The 16,590-nt window shown below is 38.8% G+C and overlaps 1 protein-coding gene across 1 annotated transcript; it reads right to left on the reverse strand.

The window, feature by feature from the left end:
* Positions 1-2,200: 2,200 nt before the first annotated feature.
* LOC133806078 (uncharacterized) lies at positions 2,201-3,097 on the reverse strand. Its single transcript, XM_062244214.1, has 2 exons — positions 3,014-3,097; positions 2,201-2,872 (listed from the first exon to the last, which is right to left on the reverse strand). The coding sequence occupies exons 1-2, from the start codon at positions 3,095-3,097 to the stop codon at positions 2,201-2,203; spliced, it is 756 nt and encodes a 251-aa protein (XP_062100198.1).
* Positions 3,098-16,590: the final 13,493 nt, after the last annotated feature.

Here is a 16,590-nt window from a genome sequence, read left to right on the forward strand (position 1 = left end):
TCCTCAAGAAGCAAATTAATTGCTACTTTGTTTTTCTGAAAGGTTTTTCCCCACCTTCACAGTTTTTGGGGGATCAACTTCTTCGAGCTTGACCTCTTCGATCCCCTCTAGCGGCTCAAGGTCAGCCCTTTCCTCTATTCTAGGATCGATCTGTTCGTCTATTTCGAAGATTTTCCCAACCTTATTCTGAATCACAACAAGTGTTTGTGCACTTGTTTGCTTTTTCCCTCTAATGGAAATGTTGTAGCATTCCCTCCCTACGAGATGGTCCCCTTTTAGAGTCCCGATGCCACTAGAAGTTGGGAACTTGATGGCTAGATGCCTAACGGACGAAACTGCCCCCATCCCTACTAGGGCGGGTCTCCTGAGCAATACGTTATAGGCCGATGGGAGATCCACCACGACGAATTCCATCATCTTGGTTACCGAGACTGGGTAGTCTCCCAAGGTTACAGGGAGTTCGATAGATCCCATACAGGCAATCCTTTCTCCTAAAAAGTCGTACAACGTAGTGGCACAGGCTTTTTGGTCGCGAAGCGCGAGTCTCATCTTTTCTAAAGTGGCTTTGTAGAGGATATTTACCAAGCTCCCATTATCAATCAGGACTCGGTGTACCCTCTTGTTCGTAAGCTGAAGGGTGATGACCAGGGGGTCATTATGGGGGAACTGGACATGAGACGCATCCTCTTCAGTAAAGGTTATGGGTTGTGTTTCAACCCTTTGTTGTTTCGGAGCTCTAGGTTCGGGTTCGTAGGGAGAACCATCACCAATTTTTAACTCATTGACATATCTTTTATGGGCATTCTTGCCTGACCCTGCGATGTGAGGTCCCCCCGAGATGGTTATCACATCCTATCCATCAATTGGAGGGGGTCCCTCATCCTCCCGAGGTCAAGAGTTATTGTTTTGATCAGGTGGTGTAGGTGCTGCCATTTGGCTGGCTGAAGCCTTGTTGCGGTTTCGGTTTCTTACATATTGCCCAAAATATCCCCTCAAGATCAATCCTTCGATCTCATCTTTCAATTGTCGACACTCATCAGTTGTATGTCTGATATCTCGATGGAATCTGCAGTACTTGTTGGAGTCTCTTTTCACCTTTTGGTTCCTCATGGGATCAGGTCATCTGAAAGGGACCTAGTTTTCATTAGCCAGGTAGATATTCTCCCGAGACTCATTGAGCTCGGTATACACTTTGTATACGGAGAAGTATCTTTCCCCCATCCGCCTTGGGGTTATTCCCTTCATTTTTCTTTCTCTTAAAAGGGTTATCCCCGGGGAGTTTTGAAGTCATAGGATCCGCCGAGGTCGAGGCAGAGTTTGTGTTTGCTGTAGTTACGGGCTGAGAGGTCATATTCAATGCTGACCTCGCCTCTTTTACATTAACAAACCTCTGAGCTCGTCGATTGAACTCGGTTAAGGACCTTACAGGCTTCCTTTGCAAATCTTCCCAGAGAGGACTTCCAGGCATTAATTCGGCTCGAACAGGCATTAAATGGCCACTATCTTTGACATCACGAGCTCGAGCGACTTCCAAGTTAAACCTTGTGAGATAACCTTTCAGTGACTCATTTCGCTGCTGTCGGACATTGTTCAAGACAGAAGCCTCGGGCCTAATGCCGGCCATGGCTTTGAATTGTTTCTTGAAATCTCTCGATAGTTGATCCCAAGAAGCAATCGAATGTGTTTTGCATTTTTCAAACCAGTTTTTTGCTGGTCCCGTGAGAGAGGCTGGGAACAGCATACACCTGAGCTCGTAGCCCACATTACTGGCTCACATAATTGTGTTGAACGTGCTTAAGTGGCTGTATGGATCTGAATTTCCATCAAATGGAGGGACATGGGGAATTCTAAATCCTTGAGGAAATGGGGTGTTGGAGATATGCAGGGCAAAATACTCAAGTTCCTCATCAAACTCTTCGTCCCGTTCTCGGCTACGTTCATTTTGCAAGAGCCTGAATGCTCTTTCCAACTGCTCAATCCTTTCTTGGACTGGATCTATGGGAGGTCTGGCCTGAATCAGAGGGAACTGGTTATCGTTGATTACAACTCCAGTTCCCCACTTCGGTGCGGGATGTTTGCGCCGGTTGAGATGATCTCTCAGATCTGGATTCGGGGGATTATCACGTCCCCGATTATGGTTTAAATGCTCCCGTAAATTTGGGTGATCTCCTCGATTTCCAGTGTTCCTAGGCTCCGGGTTCTATATACTCACGGATCTAGTGTCACCCGATCTTTCGCTGACATGGCTCGTTGCATGATTATTACGAGATGGGTTTCCTACTGGTCTCCTTGTCTCAATAGTATGAGATCGAGACACTTGGCTCCTCGTGGGATGGGGACCCCTACGCTCCCTAGCAGTTTCTTCATTCCCATGTCTTCGCCCAGCTCGCCTTTCCCTATCACGATGGGCCTGTTGCGCATCCCTCTGAACTGGCGAGGGGTGCCTTATTGGCGATGGTGGGTGCCTAATTGGAGAAGGTGGCTGTCGTCCATTATAGGGCCTAGAAGGCCCTGAATTTGCTCGATCAGGTTCTGGCACATTCTGCGTGGCACCAGGATTTTGGGTCCTAGCCTTTGAGGGGGCTTGGTTATTCCCTATTCCTGCTGGTGCCTCTACAGTTGGGTTGGCAGCACCTTCAGCCTGGTTACCTCTCCAAGGTCTTGGTTGGACAGGTTGCTCTGCTGGTGGCGAAGGTTGCTCCGCTCTTCTGGTGGCTGCATTTTTACGTGGCCGTCCCCAAGGCCTACGAGGTGGGACGTGAACGTCCCGCGGAGGCGTAGCCTGGGAATTTTGCAGAGGCGGGGCCTGAGCTGCCTGCGCTTCAGCAACTAGTCTAGCTAGCTCTTCGTTGCATTTTTTAGCTTCTGCCAACTATTTATGCAGTTGGCGATTTTCGATTTCCACGATTGGGACATATCTCTTGGGATTGTAGTAGATATCGTTGTCGGCCCTGGGAGCAGGTGGTCCCCGAGAGTCGGATGAACCACTCCTCTCATCGGGATCAGAATTCACCATAGGCTGCTTTCCAGGGCTCTGGGGGTACTCATCTTCATCTAGGATTTCCTCCTTAGGAATATTGGGATCATTTGCAGCCATTGCTAATTCGAGAGGCTTTCTGACTAAACAGATTCATGAACTGTTTAATGTCTCTCAATGAAAGCACCAAACTGTTGACACCGTTTTTCGTCAACTTGAAAAGGAGGGCAATTAAACAGGAAAATATCAGAGGAAATGAAAGAAGATGAATACCGGAGATGTTTACGTGGTTCAATAGTTAAATCTGCCTAGTCCATGAGTCTGTGTTATTAGCATTTGGGAGTTTTCTGGAAACTTTTCAGAGAATAGTTACCCAGAGTTTTTTCTCAAGAACTCAGAATTTCGATCCCCCACAAATGGAGTTTCCTTCTCTATTTATAGAGAAGGTTACAATATTCATTCCCACATATTTCGGGAAGATATTCTGTGAATAAAATAATATAATACTATTTAATACATTATTTCCTACGTACACGGAAACATCCCATAAAATGTGGGAGAGGATAACAAATTGGATAATATCCCTTAAACATTGGGATTTTACAACAATAAATACGTTCATATATAACCGATTATTTCGGATACGGAATTCATTTCATCTCCGAGACTATCAGTCAATCACGAGCTCGTCGCCTAACTTTGCCTACGCTCAGAACAAGTAACCACTGAAGAAGTCATCACATTCGAGCTTACACTTCCCAGGCTCGAACCATCTCGTCTGAAGGCAAGAGATGCACTAGGGAAATATATGTCAAACCATGGTTTATTGCGAGCTCAGAGCACATTCGAGGCTACACACCCTCGAGCTTTTTGAGGTCGTTATTTACATCAAAGCGGTCTAACTGAAGGATCATATGACGATCGTGCATATTTCGGGCTTACACCTAACGAGCCTAGATTTTGGGATCATAACTTCTCATGTTTGAAATCTGGGTATAACAGATATAAACTAAACAAATTATAGATTATTATATATTAAATTTAGTGTACTTATTAGTTGTTCTAATGACAAATAAGAAATGGATTCTCATTGCTCATTTGACGAAGTCACTGATTGAGTGTTTCAACACACTGGTTCATTTGACTTGCATTGGTAGCCCCTAAAAATAATTGAGTAGAGTTTTCCCTATTTTTATAACGTACCCCAATTAAACATGCAAACAACATGAATAATTTCAAAATTATATCACCACAACACACAATTCTATAACATATGTCTACTAATTTTTATCCTAAATTCCAATTAAATTCTATAACATTATTAAAAAATACATCTACTATAAGTTTCTTCAAATTCGATCACCACTAAATCCAAATAAATAACCTAAAAAAATTAAAATTTATTATATATATATATTTAAAAATCATTAAATTACTTAAAAATAAATAAAAAGCAAAATATATATTGAGAGACAAAATTACTAAAATCATGGTATAATGCATAACTATCAAAAATAGCTTACTAACTAATTATTTAAGTAAATTAAAACAAAATAATTCATTAAATCCAAAATTTAATTGAGAAAAAAATTGATAAGATTAACAAAAATTATAATACAATGCATAATTATACAAAATATTAATAAACTAAATAACAAACAAATTAAAACCTAAAAAAATATGAAATTAAATGAAAAAAAATGATATTATTCAAAATTAATGTAAGAACTATAAACTATAAATTTAACTCATAAACATTAATAAAAAATACACTTACATTTTATGTGGACTATGAAAATATAAAAAGAAACCTGTTTTCAATCTCAAATCCTCAACACTCACGGATGACTATAAAAAAAAATGCAAATTAAATGGTTAAAAATAATTAAAAACCTAGGAGAATCATCATGTTTAAACTAAAACTTGAAGAAAATTGAAGAAAATACCTCCAAAACGATGTTAATGGCAGTTAGTGTAGTTGGGGGAGGAGAGAAAATGCAAAAAGAAAAAAAAAGTCTCGGCTTCAGGTAAGAAATGAGCTCACGCGATGGATTATAAGTATATATACTTTGATAGGCACAAGTAGATCACTAACACCAATAGGAGATAGGTGTCAATGGGGTACTAACGTCTATAAGGTTAGTTAAACACACCATTTAACTAACCCCATAGTCGTGAGTACCCCATTGGTGTCTATGCGTTATTTAATGGCCTCGGTGATCCACTAATGCCTCTACTATGTTCATGTTTTTATAATGTTAGTCAACGTTGTTGATCAATGCCATGGGGTGACGCGATTTGTCTGTTTTTTAGTTGTGAAACTCTCTAATGGGATGGCTTTTATTAGATGCCTACTAAAGATGGAAACAAGGTCAAAAATCACCATAATTCCCCTTCATCCTCATCCCTAGCCTTAAATATCTTCCTTATCTCTAATCGTGCCTTTGCCTATTTTACAATGGGAGTTAGGCAATGAATTTTTGTTTGAATCGGGAAACTAACATGGACTAGTGTATATATACACATAACTATTGTTGGGGGAGTGAGATAACACCACCTTAAAAAATAGAATCTGCATAAAAAATGGATTGACAGAGACTTAAAAAAGATTGAGATAGAACTTGCAAACCCAAGTAGATCAATGGTGTTCTTCAACTTTGATGAAGGTTCCAAAACCCTAGGCAAAACCAACGCTTTGAGAAAATCCTTTGAGCAAAGAAAAATACACAAAACCAAGGATTATACACGTTGCAAACGCTGTCCTAATACTCTATTTCCTAGCCACCATGGATGCTTGAGGCCTTCTCTTGAGGAAATGAGGATTGGGATTTAACAAGCCTTAAACTCTCAAAGTCAAGCACTTTCTTTGAGAGTTCTTGGAGAAAAACTAGAGATTCTTGGAGCTAGAGTGAAAGAGAGAGGGTAGAGAGAGAGAGAGATTGGAGAGAGTGATCAAGTCTTCCAAAACACTATTTTTACCCTTATATAGAGTAGGCACCGTCATTAGGTCTAGCAAATAAGATTAGACTTGTAAAACACGTCATTAAGAGCATTTCACGTAACTTTTATGTATCATAGTAATATTTCATGCATCACTTGGGTGGCGATGTATCTCCACCCTCTCTGTTTTTGGACACTTCCAAAGGTCCTAAAAATTCTCTAAATGCTACCAAAATTTTTGGGAACCCTTAGATACTTTCATGCATCACTTTGGACCCAAAATTGCATTTTAAATGTGCCTACAATTGAAGCTCAAATTTCACATCTTCACTATGTGAAATTTACTAAGTGATTATACCTTGCTTGTATTTTAACACTTATCTTATGTATTTAACCAATCATAACAATCCCCCACTTGGTTAAATACAAGCCTCAATCTCTAGCTTAAAACGGTTTTGGTGCATAAAATAATGTGCCTTTATGTTTGAGCTTTACCTTAAATGAAAATACCACAAAGTTTTATCAAAATCATTAGTTGCTTAAAGCTTGAACCAAGTATTCCATATGATAAAACTGGTGATACCTCACACACCTCCACCACATCTTTTGTTTTTCCTACTTTCTCGTATAGTACTATCATGGCCATGTGCTCATCTCTTCATGAACTTTCCGAGGAGAAACTCCAACTCCCATGAGAGACAACACCACCTCTAAGTCAACATAGGTGAAGTTCTTACAACATCTTTGCTGCCTTTATAGATGCTTGTTACACTCAATTAAACTTCATTAAAAGCCCTAGGCTTAACCCTAACATGGTAGCAACCAACACTAACCATCTCGGATGGAACCCATCATAAATTTCAGTGTTTAAACTATTCACTTATCAATGACTTGTTCTTACCCATTGAACTTTTCCCCTTGATTTGTACAAGTTGAGAGTTGGGTTTCCACCATTGGTGAATCTATTATTCTAGGACTTTCAATCCCATTCCTTTTGAAGTAAAACTTACCAACCTTCTCACAAGAGGTTTTGTAAATGGATCCGCTAAGTTCTCACTTGTCTTAACATATGAGATTGATATGATTCCACCTTGAATCAATTGTCTTACATATTCATGTCTTAGAATAATGTGTCTACAATTTCCATTATACACACTATCATATGCTCTAGGAAGTGCGGAATGGCTATCAAAATGTATTGAAATTGTTGATACAATATTTGGGCTTAAAGGAATATCCATCATGAGATTCCTAAGCCACTCAGCCTCTTTGTCAGTTGTTGCTAAAGCTATAAACTCTACTTCCATGGTTGAGTGTGATATACAAGTTTGCTTCTTGGAGCCCCATGATATTGCACCTCCTCCAAGAGTAAACACCCAACCGGTGGTGGAGAGATTTTCTCCAACTCTCGATATCCAATTAGCATCAGAATATCCTTCAAGTATCTTTGGAAAATTTGTATAGTGAAGACTATACTCTTTGGTACCCTTAAGTTAGCAAAAAATTCTCTCAATAGCTTTCCAATGCTTGATACTTGGATTGCTAGTAAACCTACTAAGTTTACTAACCGCATATGCAATATCCGCTCTTGTGCATTGAGCGACGTACATTAGGCTTCCTATTGCACTTGCATATTCCAATTGAGCCACCGTTCTTCCTTCATTCTTTTCAAACTTCATGTTTGAATCAAATGGTGTATGTGCCTCTTTGATTTTGAGATGACTAAATTTGTCGAGCACTTTCTCAACATAGTTGGTTTGGCTCAACACAAAACCCCCACCATTCCTTCTAACTTTGATACCTAGAATGGTATCCACATTTCCAAGGTCTTTCATTTTAAAGTTAGAAGATAGAAACATCTTCGTTTCTATTATTTCTTTCATGTCATTACTCAAAATCAATATATCATCTACATATAGACACACAAGTATGACAAACTCACCACAAGTCTTATAGTATAAGCACTTGTCTGCATTATTGTGTCTAAATCCATTAGAAACAATGACTTTATACAACTTCTCATGCCATTGTTTTGGAGCTTGTTTAAAACCATATAATGATTTGACAAGTCTACACACTTTATGTTTATTTCCTTGAAGAACAAAACCTTCTGGTTGTTCCATATAGACCTCCTCCTCGAGATCCCCATTTAGGAATGTTGTTTTGACATCCATTTGGTGAACGTAATGGTTATATGTAGATGATAAGGAAAACAAAAATCTTATAGAAGTAGTTCTTGCTACTAGTGCATATGTGTCAAAGTAATCTATTCCTTCTCTTTGTTTGAATCCTTTGGCTACTAGCCTAGCCTTGAAGGTTTGTATGGTGCCATCGGTATAGTATTTCTTTCTAAATACCCATTTGCACCCAATTGGTTTGGACCCCTTTGGAAGGTCAACCAATGTCAAAGTGTGGTTTGACATAATTGAATCTATTTCATCATTAATCGCCTCCTTCCAAAAAGTGGAGTCTCTTGAGGACATTGCTTTTGTGAAGGTTTTTGTAGCACCCCAAGTTGCTAATAAGGTTTAGGACCTTGATTAGCGTGCCTGGAGGGCAATAAGTGAATTAACATGATAATATGTGAATTTGAATGAATATGTGATTAGAATGCATGTTTAGGTGGTATAAATATGCATGTGGACCCCGTTTGTATGTTAGGGGTAAATTGGTAATTTTAGCCCTCTGAGGGCATAAATGTGATAATTGTATTATGTGATTTGTATCACGTGAGTGTGGTGATATTATTGTGATGCACGTGCCGAGACAGTCCTAGAGAGCTAGTTAATTTAAAAGTCACAACGGGATTTCATACTCGGCTTGGGAGGAGCCTAGGGGTATTCTGGGAATTTTATAAATTGAGTTTGAGAATTAATGAGTTATGGTTAATGGTAACTGAGTAACTTGAGTGACCATTCGTAACCATTGATAGTAACAATTTTAGATAAGAAAGATGGTAGATTTGTAAGAAAAGTGAATGGCAAGAATGCCCTTGAGGTTTAGTTAGGAAAGGATTTTGATGAGGGGTAGAATAGTATTTTGGTAGGGGCTTAGATACCTTCAGCTGAGGGAAAAGGTGATTCACGTTTATCACTTAGCCATATTTTGATCTTGCTGGAATTAGAAGAAAACCTAGGGGAGAAAAGGAAAAAAACTAAGGGCAAGAAGGAAGGGAAGAAGGGAAAATCTCTTGGGATCAAGAAGGGGATTAAAGCTAGGAAACTTAGAGGAGTATTCAACATATTGAGGTAAGGAAATTCTGTGTTTATGTTGTGAAATTCAGTTAAGAATATCATGGAATTGAGAATTGAGTTGTGCGTTTTGCTTGGTGAATTCTTGGGATGAATTGAGGATAGGTTCAGCTTGAGTTTGTGTTTGAGCTTGGAATTTGATTGGGAAAGCAGCTCAAGGTTGAATTCTTGATTGAGGTAAGAGTTTTATATATCTTTGCATTTTCGTATCTGATGTGGTTTAAGAATTTGGAAGCATGGTTTAAGTTTTTCAAGCTTTGGTTTAAGTTTTTGGCCTACTGGTTTAAGTTTTTGAAATTTGAAACCAAAGGGAGGATTATGGGTGTGATTGTATGTTTGACCTTGTTGTTGATGTTTATAGGTTGTTAGATGGTTCATTTGAGGTTTCAAAATGGTTTTGGGGTTTAGGTATGTGTTTGGGTTGGATTGGAGGTGTTTTGGCTCGGGGAAGATGCAGGGGAAAACCCAGATTTCTAGGTTCGCGAAGGGGCACCGCGGCCCTGTTCTTTGGTGCCGCGGCGCAAGGCTACATTAGGCAGCAGGGGAGTTTCTGGGCCCCGCGACCCTCCTTGTTGGGCGTCGTGACGCTAGGCCATTTCTGGGTAGGGGGATTTTGCAATTTTGGGCATTTGCCCCGGGGGCTCGGGGGATGATTCCATTGCATTGTTTAGGGAAATTGGAGGTTCCGAGAGTATGGGATTGGTCCCGGGAAGTGGTTTTGGAATGGTTAGTATTAAGGAGTGTTTTATATGTGTTGTGATTAGGTTTTCAGAGAGGCTCGGGGTAGAGGACCATGCTCGTGACATTGGTGCATTGTGAAGCTCGGGATACAGGTAAGAAAACTGTAGCACCTGTAGAGCAGGGCTTGGGCCCATAGTATTGTTGCAGGGCGCAGCCCTAGATTGTATCATTGCTAGGATGTAGCTTTAAATGAATGATTATATATTTGATTGTTATTTAAGAATGCTAAATGTGGTAATAGCAGAGTGAACGACAAAGGGGCCGAGAACGGCGAAGGTCGAGAACGGCGAAGGCTGAGAACGGCGAATGCCGAGAACGGCAGTGGGGCCGGGAATACCACTTAGCACCTAGAGTGTTTGTGGTTAGGGTGAGACCCCAGTGGATACATGGGATATCCTTACGGTGTAGACCGAGATCCCAGGCTTTGGTAACGCTTCTGGGACGGCATGGCTGTATATGTGTTTAAATCTTATGGACTGTCTGATTAAATATGAGTTATCCGCTATAGTGATTATATGATATGCTTATGTTGTGTGCTGTATGAGTTTTCTTGCTGGGCTTCGGCTCACGGGTGCTCTGTGTTGCAGGTAAGGGCAAAGAGAAAGTCAACCAGCCATGAGTACGGAGAGCGTGGGGGCAGCGCGTACATGTTTGGCCTACCCGATTGCTTTGGTTGGGGGCATTTTGAGAAATGGCTGTAGTAAACTCTGTTTTTGATAATTAGTCATCTGTAAACCTATTTTGTATTGTAAATATTTTACAAACTTCATTTTGGGATCCCGTATGTTAAACTATTGGAACATTTAGTGAAATGGAGTACTTTTAAAGATTACAGCCTTGTCTTTTTGCTTAATCACACTTTTGTTCTAAAAACCTCGCTGAGCGAGTTAATTGCACATCTTAAACTCACTTAGTAACGACTCTAAGGTAGTAGGGCGTTACAGATTTGGGATCATCTTCTATTTTAAGTACTATTGGATGTTTCCAAGTAACTTCCTCATTATCACCTTCAACAAGGTATACTGTCTCTATTGGAGAACACTTCTCGCTTGATCCCAAATCTTTGAGCCTTTGCCCCCTTCTAGGCAATTGAGGTTGCTCACCAACTATTCTAGGAGTCTCCTCTTGAGGCTCTCTAGTTTGAGTTGGTTCTAACTTGTTGTCATCTCATGACATGTTCTCAAAGAACTCAACCTCTTTATATTCAATTATTACACTAGACTCCAAGTCTAATAATCTATACGCTTTGCTATTTTGGGCATATCCCACAAATGCACATCTTATAGCCCTTGGACCCAACTTGGTCCTTTTAGGATCGGTGCTCTTGCAATAAGCAAGACACCCCCACACTTTAAGATAACCAATGTTTAGTTTCTTTCATTTCAATAACTCATATGGTGATATATTATTTTTCTTCATGGGAATATGATTCAAAATATGACAAGCGGATAGCAAGGCTTCACCCCACAAACTAAAATTCAATTTAGAGTGTAATAACATAGCATTAATCTTCTCAATAAATGTTCTACTTTTTCTTTCCGCTATACCATTTTGTTGTGGAGTATAAGGGGTTGTACATTCATGAATTATTCCATGTTCTTCACAAAACAAATTAAATTCATTTGAAAAATATTCACCACCCCTATCACTTCTAAGCACTTTTATTTTCCTTTCAAGTAGATTTTCAACTTCCGCTTTATAAACCTTAAATACATCAAATGATTCATCTTTATTTTTAAACAAATAAACATATGTGAACCTAGAGCAATCATCAATGAAGGTAATAAAATATCTACTTCCTCCTCTAGTCAACATTCCATTAAGTTCACATAAATCACTATGTATCAAATCTAACAACTTAGAGTTCCTTTCAACACTAGAAAAATGTTTCTTTACCATTTTAGATTTAACACACAATTCACATTTGTCATGCTCAACATTATCACAATCAATTAATCCACATTTGACAACCCTTTTAATTGGGCTAAATTCTATATGTGCAAGTCTAATATGCCACAAAGCAATAGAATTTGAGTCAAGCATATATCAATAAGAAGAAGAAACTTTATTGTTCACATGGTCAATAGATGTACAAAGTTTGAACATGTCATCACAAGCATATCTCTTTCCCACAAAAACATTGTCTTTAGATAAAATGTGCTTGCCGGAATCTATCATAACCTTGATTCCCAATTTTCCAAGTAAATTTCCACTCACAAGGTTTCTACTCATTTCCAGTACATACAAGACATTGGTGAGTAGAACCTTCTTGTTGGATGTAAAGAACAAATAAATAGTTCCCTTTCCTTCAACCTTAGACCTTTTCTCATTGCCCATTTGTATCTCATGCCCTTCCTTTGAAGATTCAAAGTTCTTGAAAAGAGTTCTATCATAGGTAACATGAATGATGGTACAAACATCATACCACCACCCACTCACCTTTCCATGAATGGTATTAACGTCCCTTAGTGTTGCCACTAGCTCCTGTTAGGTTGAATTGACTCTTGCTTCATTGTTTTGGCTCCTCTTGAACCTACAATCTCTAGCAAAGTGGCCATTCTTGCCACACACAAAGCAAGATCCTTTGGAACTTTTGAATTTTCCCTCATTCTTCTTAGGCCCCAAGGGTTTTTGACCCTTGCCCTTGTTCTTCCCAATTCCTTTGCCCTTGTTAGGAGGGTTAGCCACCACATTGGCCTTAGAAGTTTCTCCATTGGACTTTTCTTCATTCATATCTCTAGAGCGAGATTCCTCCTCAATTCTCAAGTGTTTGAGAATTTCCTCCCAATAAATCTCTTCATTTCTATGGAGAATTTTCTTTCTATAGCCTCTCCAAGAAGGAGGTAACTTGGCTATAATGGTACCAACAAGGAATTGTTCCAGCAATATAATCTTAAGTGTAGACAAGTTATTCACAATAATTTTCAACTCATGAATTTGAGGGACAAGGGGTTTATCTTCATGAAATTTAAATTCCATATATTGAGTGATAAGGAATTTCTTAGTACCTTCTTCTTCTTCTGCTTTGTACTTCTTTTCCAAGGCCTCCCAAATCTCCTTGGAAATCTTGGTGTTAGTGTAGAGATCATAGAGCCTATCCGAGAGGGCATTGAGGATGTGACCCCTACATATTAATTCATCTTCTTCGTGCTTCTTCCTTTCTTTGACAACTTCTTTAACATCATCTTCCTTGGGCTCTTCTAAGGCTTTTAGGTCTTTATCCAAGACATAAAAAACTTTCAAAGTGGTGAGCAAGAATCTAATCTTGTCTTTCAAACAAACAAAGTTAGTCGCATCAAACCTATTCAATCTAACAAAGTCTTAAGTAATGAATTTCACTGCTGAAAGAGAGTTAGATTCTTCCATGATATGCTATCTTAGATTAAATAGTATTGAAATATTGGGGGAGAGTGAGATAACACCACCTTAAAAAATAGAATCTATACAAAAGATGGATTGACAGAGACTTAAAAGAGATTGAGAAAGAACTTGCAAACCCAAGTAGATCAATGGTGTTCTTCAACTTTGATGAAGCTTCAAAAACCCTAGGCAAAACCACCACTTTGAGCAATGCAAAATACATAAAACCAAGGCTTATACACATTGCAAACGTTGTCCCAATACTCTATTTCCTAGCCACCATGGATGCTTGAGGACTTCTCTTAAGGAAATGAGGATTGAGATTTAACAAGCCTTAAACTCTCAAAGTCAAGCACTTTCTTTGAGAGTTCTTGGAGAAAAACTAGAGATTCTTGGAGCTAAAGAGAGAGAGGGTAGAAAGAGATTGGAGAGAGTGATTAAGTCTTCCAAAATACTATTTTGACCCTTATATAGAGTAGGCACCCTCATTAGGTCTAACCAATATGATCAGACTTGTAAAACACGTCATTAAGAGCATTTCACGTAAGTTTTACGTATCACAGTAGCATTTCATGCATCACTTGGGTGGAAACGTATCGACACCCTCTTTGTTTTTGGACACTTCCAAAGGTCCTAAAAATGCTCTAAATGCTACCAAACTTTTTGGGAACCCTTAGATACTTTCATGCATCACTTTGGACCCAAAATTGCATTTTAAATGTGCCTACAATTGAAGCTCAAATCATAACTGTTGACCCTGATTTTGGTCAACTGACACGGAGTCAAAAATGCTTGATGTAGACAGATATGTTGAAATGAGAATAATGACAAAAACAGTAAAGCACACAAGAATTTATAGTGGTTCGGCCCCAGAGTCTGGTAATAACCTACGTCCACTTGAGCTGTTATTGATATAATATTTCAAAGGAGTGATCAAAGAACTAGGGTTCAATGAGTTTCACCAACCTCTGAAGAACAAAACAATATATCGAATGTGATAGCTCTAGCTTACTCGTAAATCTCTAATCTCCAGTAATTAGAAAGCCAAAAGTCCCTTCCTTGAGCCATTTTTTCACTATTTATAGGCTCAAGGAAGATTACATTAATTAGTTACAGATATTCTTTCCTAAATAATCAGATACTCAGGAAATCATGGGAGATAATTTCGGATATGATCATAACTGCATAAGATTTTCTCCAAATATGACGAGTATACGACCAAGCTGGTCGTATATAACGATTGAGCATTGCACCGTGGAAATCTTTCTGGTCGATGGTCGAACAAGACTTCTGCCAGATGTCAGCCACGTGTACCAAATGTCTGCCATGTCATCCATGCCTGTTTTTTGGATAACAATAACATATATATAATAAATTTTAAAAAAATTAAAAAAAAATTGTGGGCAAGATGGATAGTTATTAGTTTATAATTATTATTATTAGTAATAGTATTATGTAATTGTGTACAAATGTGTTGTGCATAGTTTAGCATACAAGTGAGCAAGAGGCAATTAAGTAATTACACGAACAAAGAATATGGATTAACATGACTTCATTCATGTTTACTACCTAAACTTGGTGAGCATGTATGGCCGAGACTTCCACAAAGATTTGATATCCAATTACGTGTACGTTAGTAAGGACTCAAGGCTTGGTCAGCCTAGAGATTGTTCACAATGAATTGTGGTGGTATGGTAACATTTTCATGTTGAGATTTATGTATGGAATTAGATAACATTTAGCCTAGAATTTATTCTTAAGGTACTTACAAGAAGATTCAATCATCAATCAAGAGATTAATATGGGATTTTGTATTTAAATTGGTTAAAGGCACATAAATATGAAACTAATGGTGTGTTTGGAAGTTACTGTGTAATTACACAACCTAATAATTGTTGGGAGAGAGTGAGATTACACCACCACCATATCAAGAATCTACACACAATAAAAATTGACAGAGTCTAATAAGAGAATGGGATAGAGAGATACATACCCTAGTAATAGAACAAGCACTTTGTTCTTCTTGCAAGCTTCAAATCCTATGTAAAGCACCACTTGAATCCTTTTGATGAAGATAATCAATCACAAGGCTTATACATGAGCTGTATCATTGTCTAAATTCTCTATTTCCTAGCCCTTCATTGATACTTGAGACATTCTCTAGTAGGAAAGGTGTTGACGCCGTTTTTTCTCTAGTCGACATTCTATGAGAAGGAAACTTTTGAACTTCACTTTTGAAAAACGTGCCCACCTACTACACTTGAGTGTGGACATGTGTCATCAGGGGATTGCATACCGAGAGTACTCGAGTGCTTTTTCTTTGCGCACGTCCCTTCCTATTCCCTTTTTGTCGCCAATTTTTTAAAATCAAACGTGGTCCCTTGGATCACGTTTTAACCCAGATCAAGGCCTCAGATTCCCCATTGAGCACCACCTTTTTTCCTATTTAACCCCATTCAACATCTTCTACCTCTTCACTTTGCTTTTTAATTTTCAGAAGAAAAAACACGAAGCAGAGCTCTCAACTCTTTGCATGTTCTCCAAGCCAAAGAAGCAAAGCGCTCTTTCCACCTTCGGCTTCGTGGAATCGTTCCTGCTACCCCTTCTATAGTTGACAATTTCTTCATACCCACAATCCACATTGCGTAAGTTATTTGATCTTTATATATATTTTATATGTGTTTCCTCTGTGTGTAAATTTTTTTTTTCTGATTTCTACCAGATTCTTGATATCTCTTTTGCACTAGATAGTTTTTGATTTGGGTAGTTTTGCAGTGATTTGAAACATGTTTAGGAAAAAAGGTTCAGTGAAAATAGATAAAAATGGAACCTTTCTTTAGGTTATGGGGTAATAGGTTATAGGTTTTGTGTAGCTTAAGAAAAAGGGTTCTGAATTAGGGTTTTAACACACGTATCCCGATGGTATCTCTTTTTTTGGGTAACTGCCCACTTTTTCCTAGAAATTTGAGATACTCTTAAACTGACAATAATCACCCCACTCTCACGTGGGTACACCCTCGATGCCCTGAACTTTGTAATAGTTTGGTGTTGGCATTTGAGTTAATCTCACCATTTCGAGCCTTCAGGCTCGATTAAGGCGATCTTGTTATCTCGAGCTTGCAAACTCGAGTTATCAAGATCTTAATCTTTTTCCCTTTTCTTTTTTATAGTGGGCCCTCACATTTTTCTTTCTTGTTAGATGTCGCAGTCTTCATAGAATCGATGAGGGCCTGAGCTTGCCATCCCTCACCACCCATCATTTCCTCGACCCGAATCTCCATTCACGCAAAACCAATGGCTAATTTGCGAGGATAAGGAACA

The sequence above is a fragment of the Humulus lupulus genome, chromosome X, assembly GCF_963169125.1.
Source record: "Humulus lupulus chromosome X, drHumLupu1.1, whole genome shotgun sequence".
Lineage (NCBI taxonomy): Eukaryota > Viridiplantae > Streptophyta > Magnoliopsida > Rosales > Cannabaceae > Humulus > Humulus lupulus.

Coding starts and splice junctions, on each gene's coding strand:
- LOC133806078 (XM_062244214.1), bottom strand. CDS start 3,097: ATGGCTGCAAATGATCCCAATATTCCTAAGGAGGAAATCCTAGATGAA. Junction 2,873..3,013: donor GCCCTGGAAAGCAGCCTATG/GTGAATTCTGAT, acceptor CTGCATAAATAG/TTGGCAGAAGCTAAAAAATG.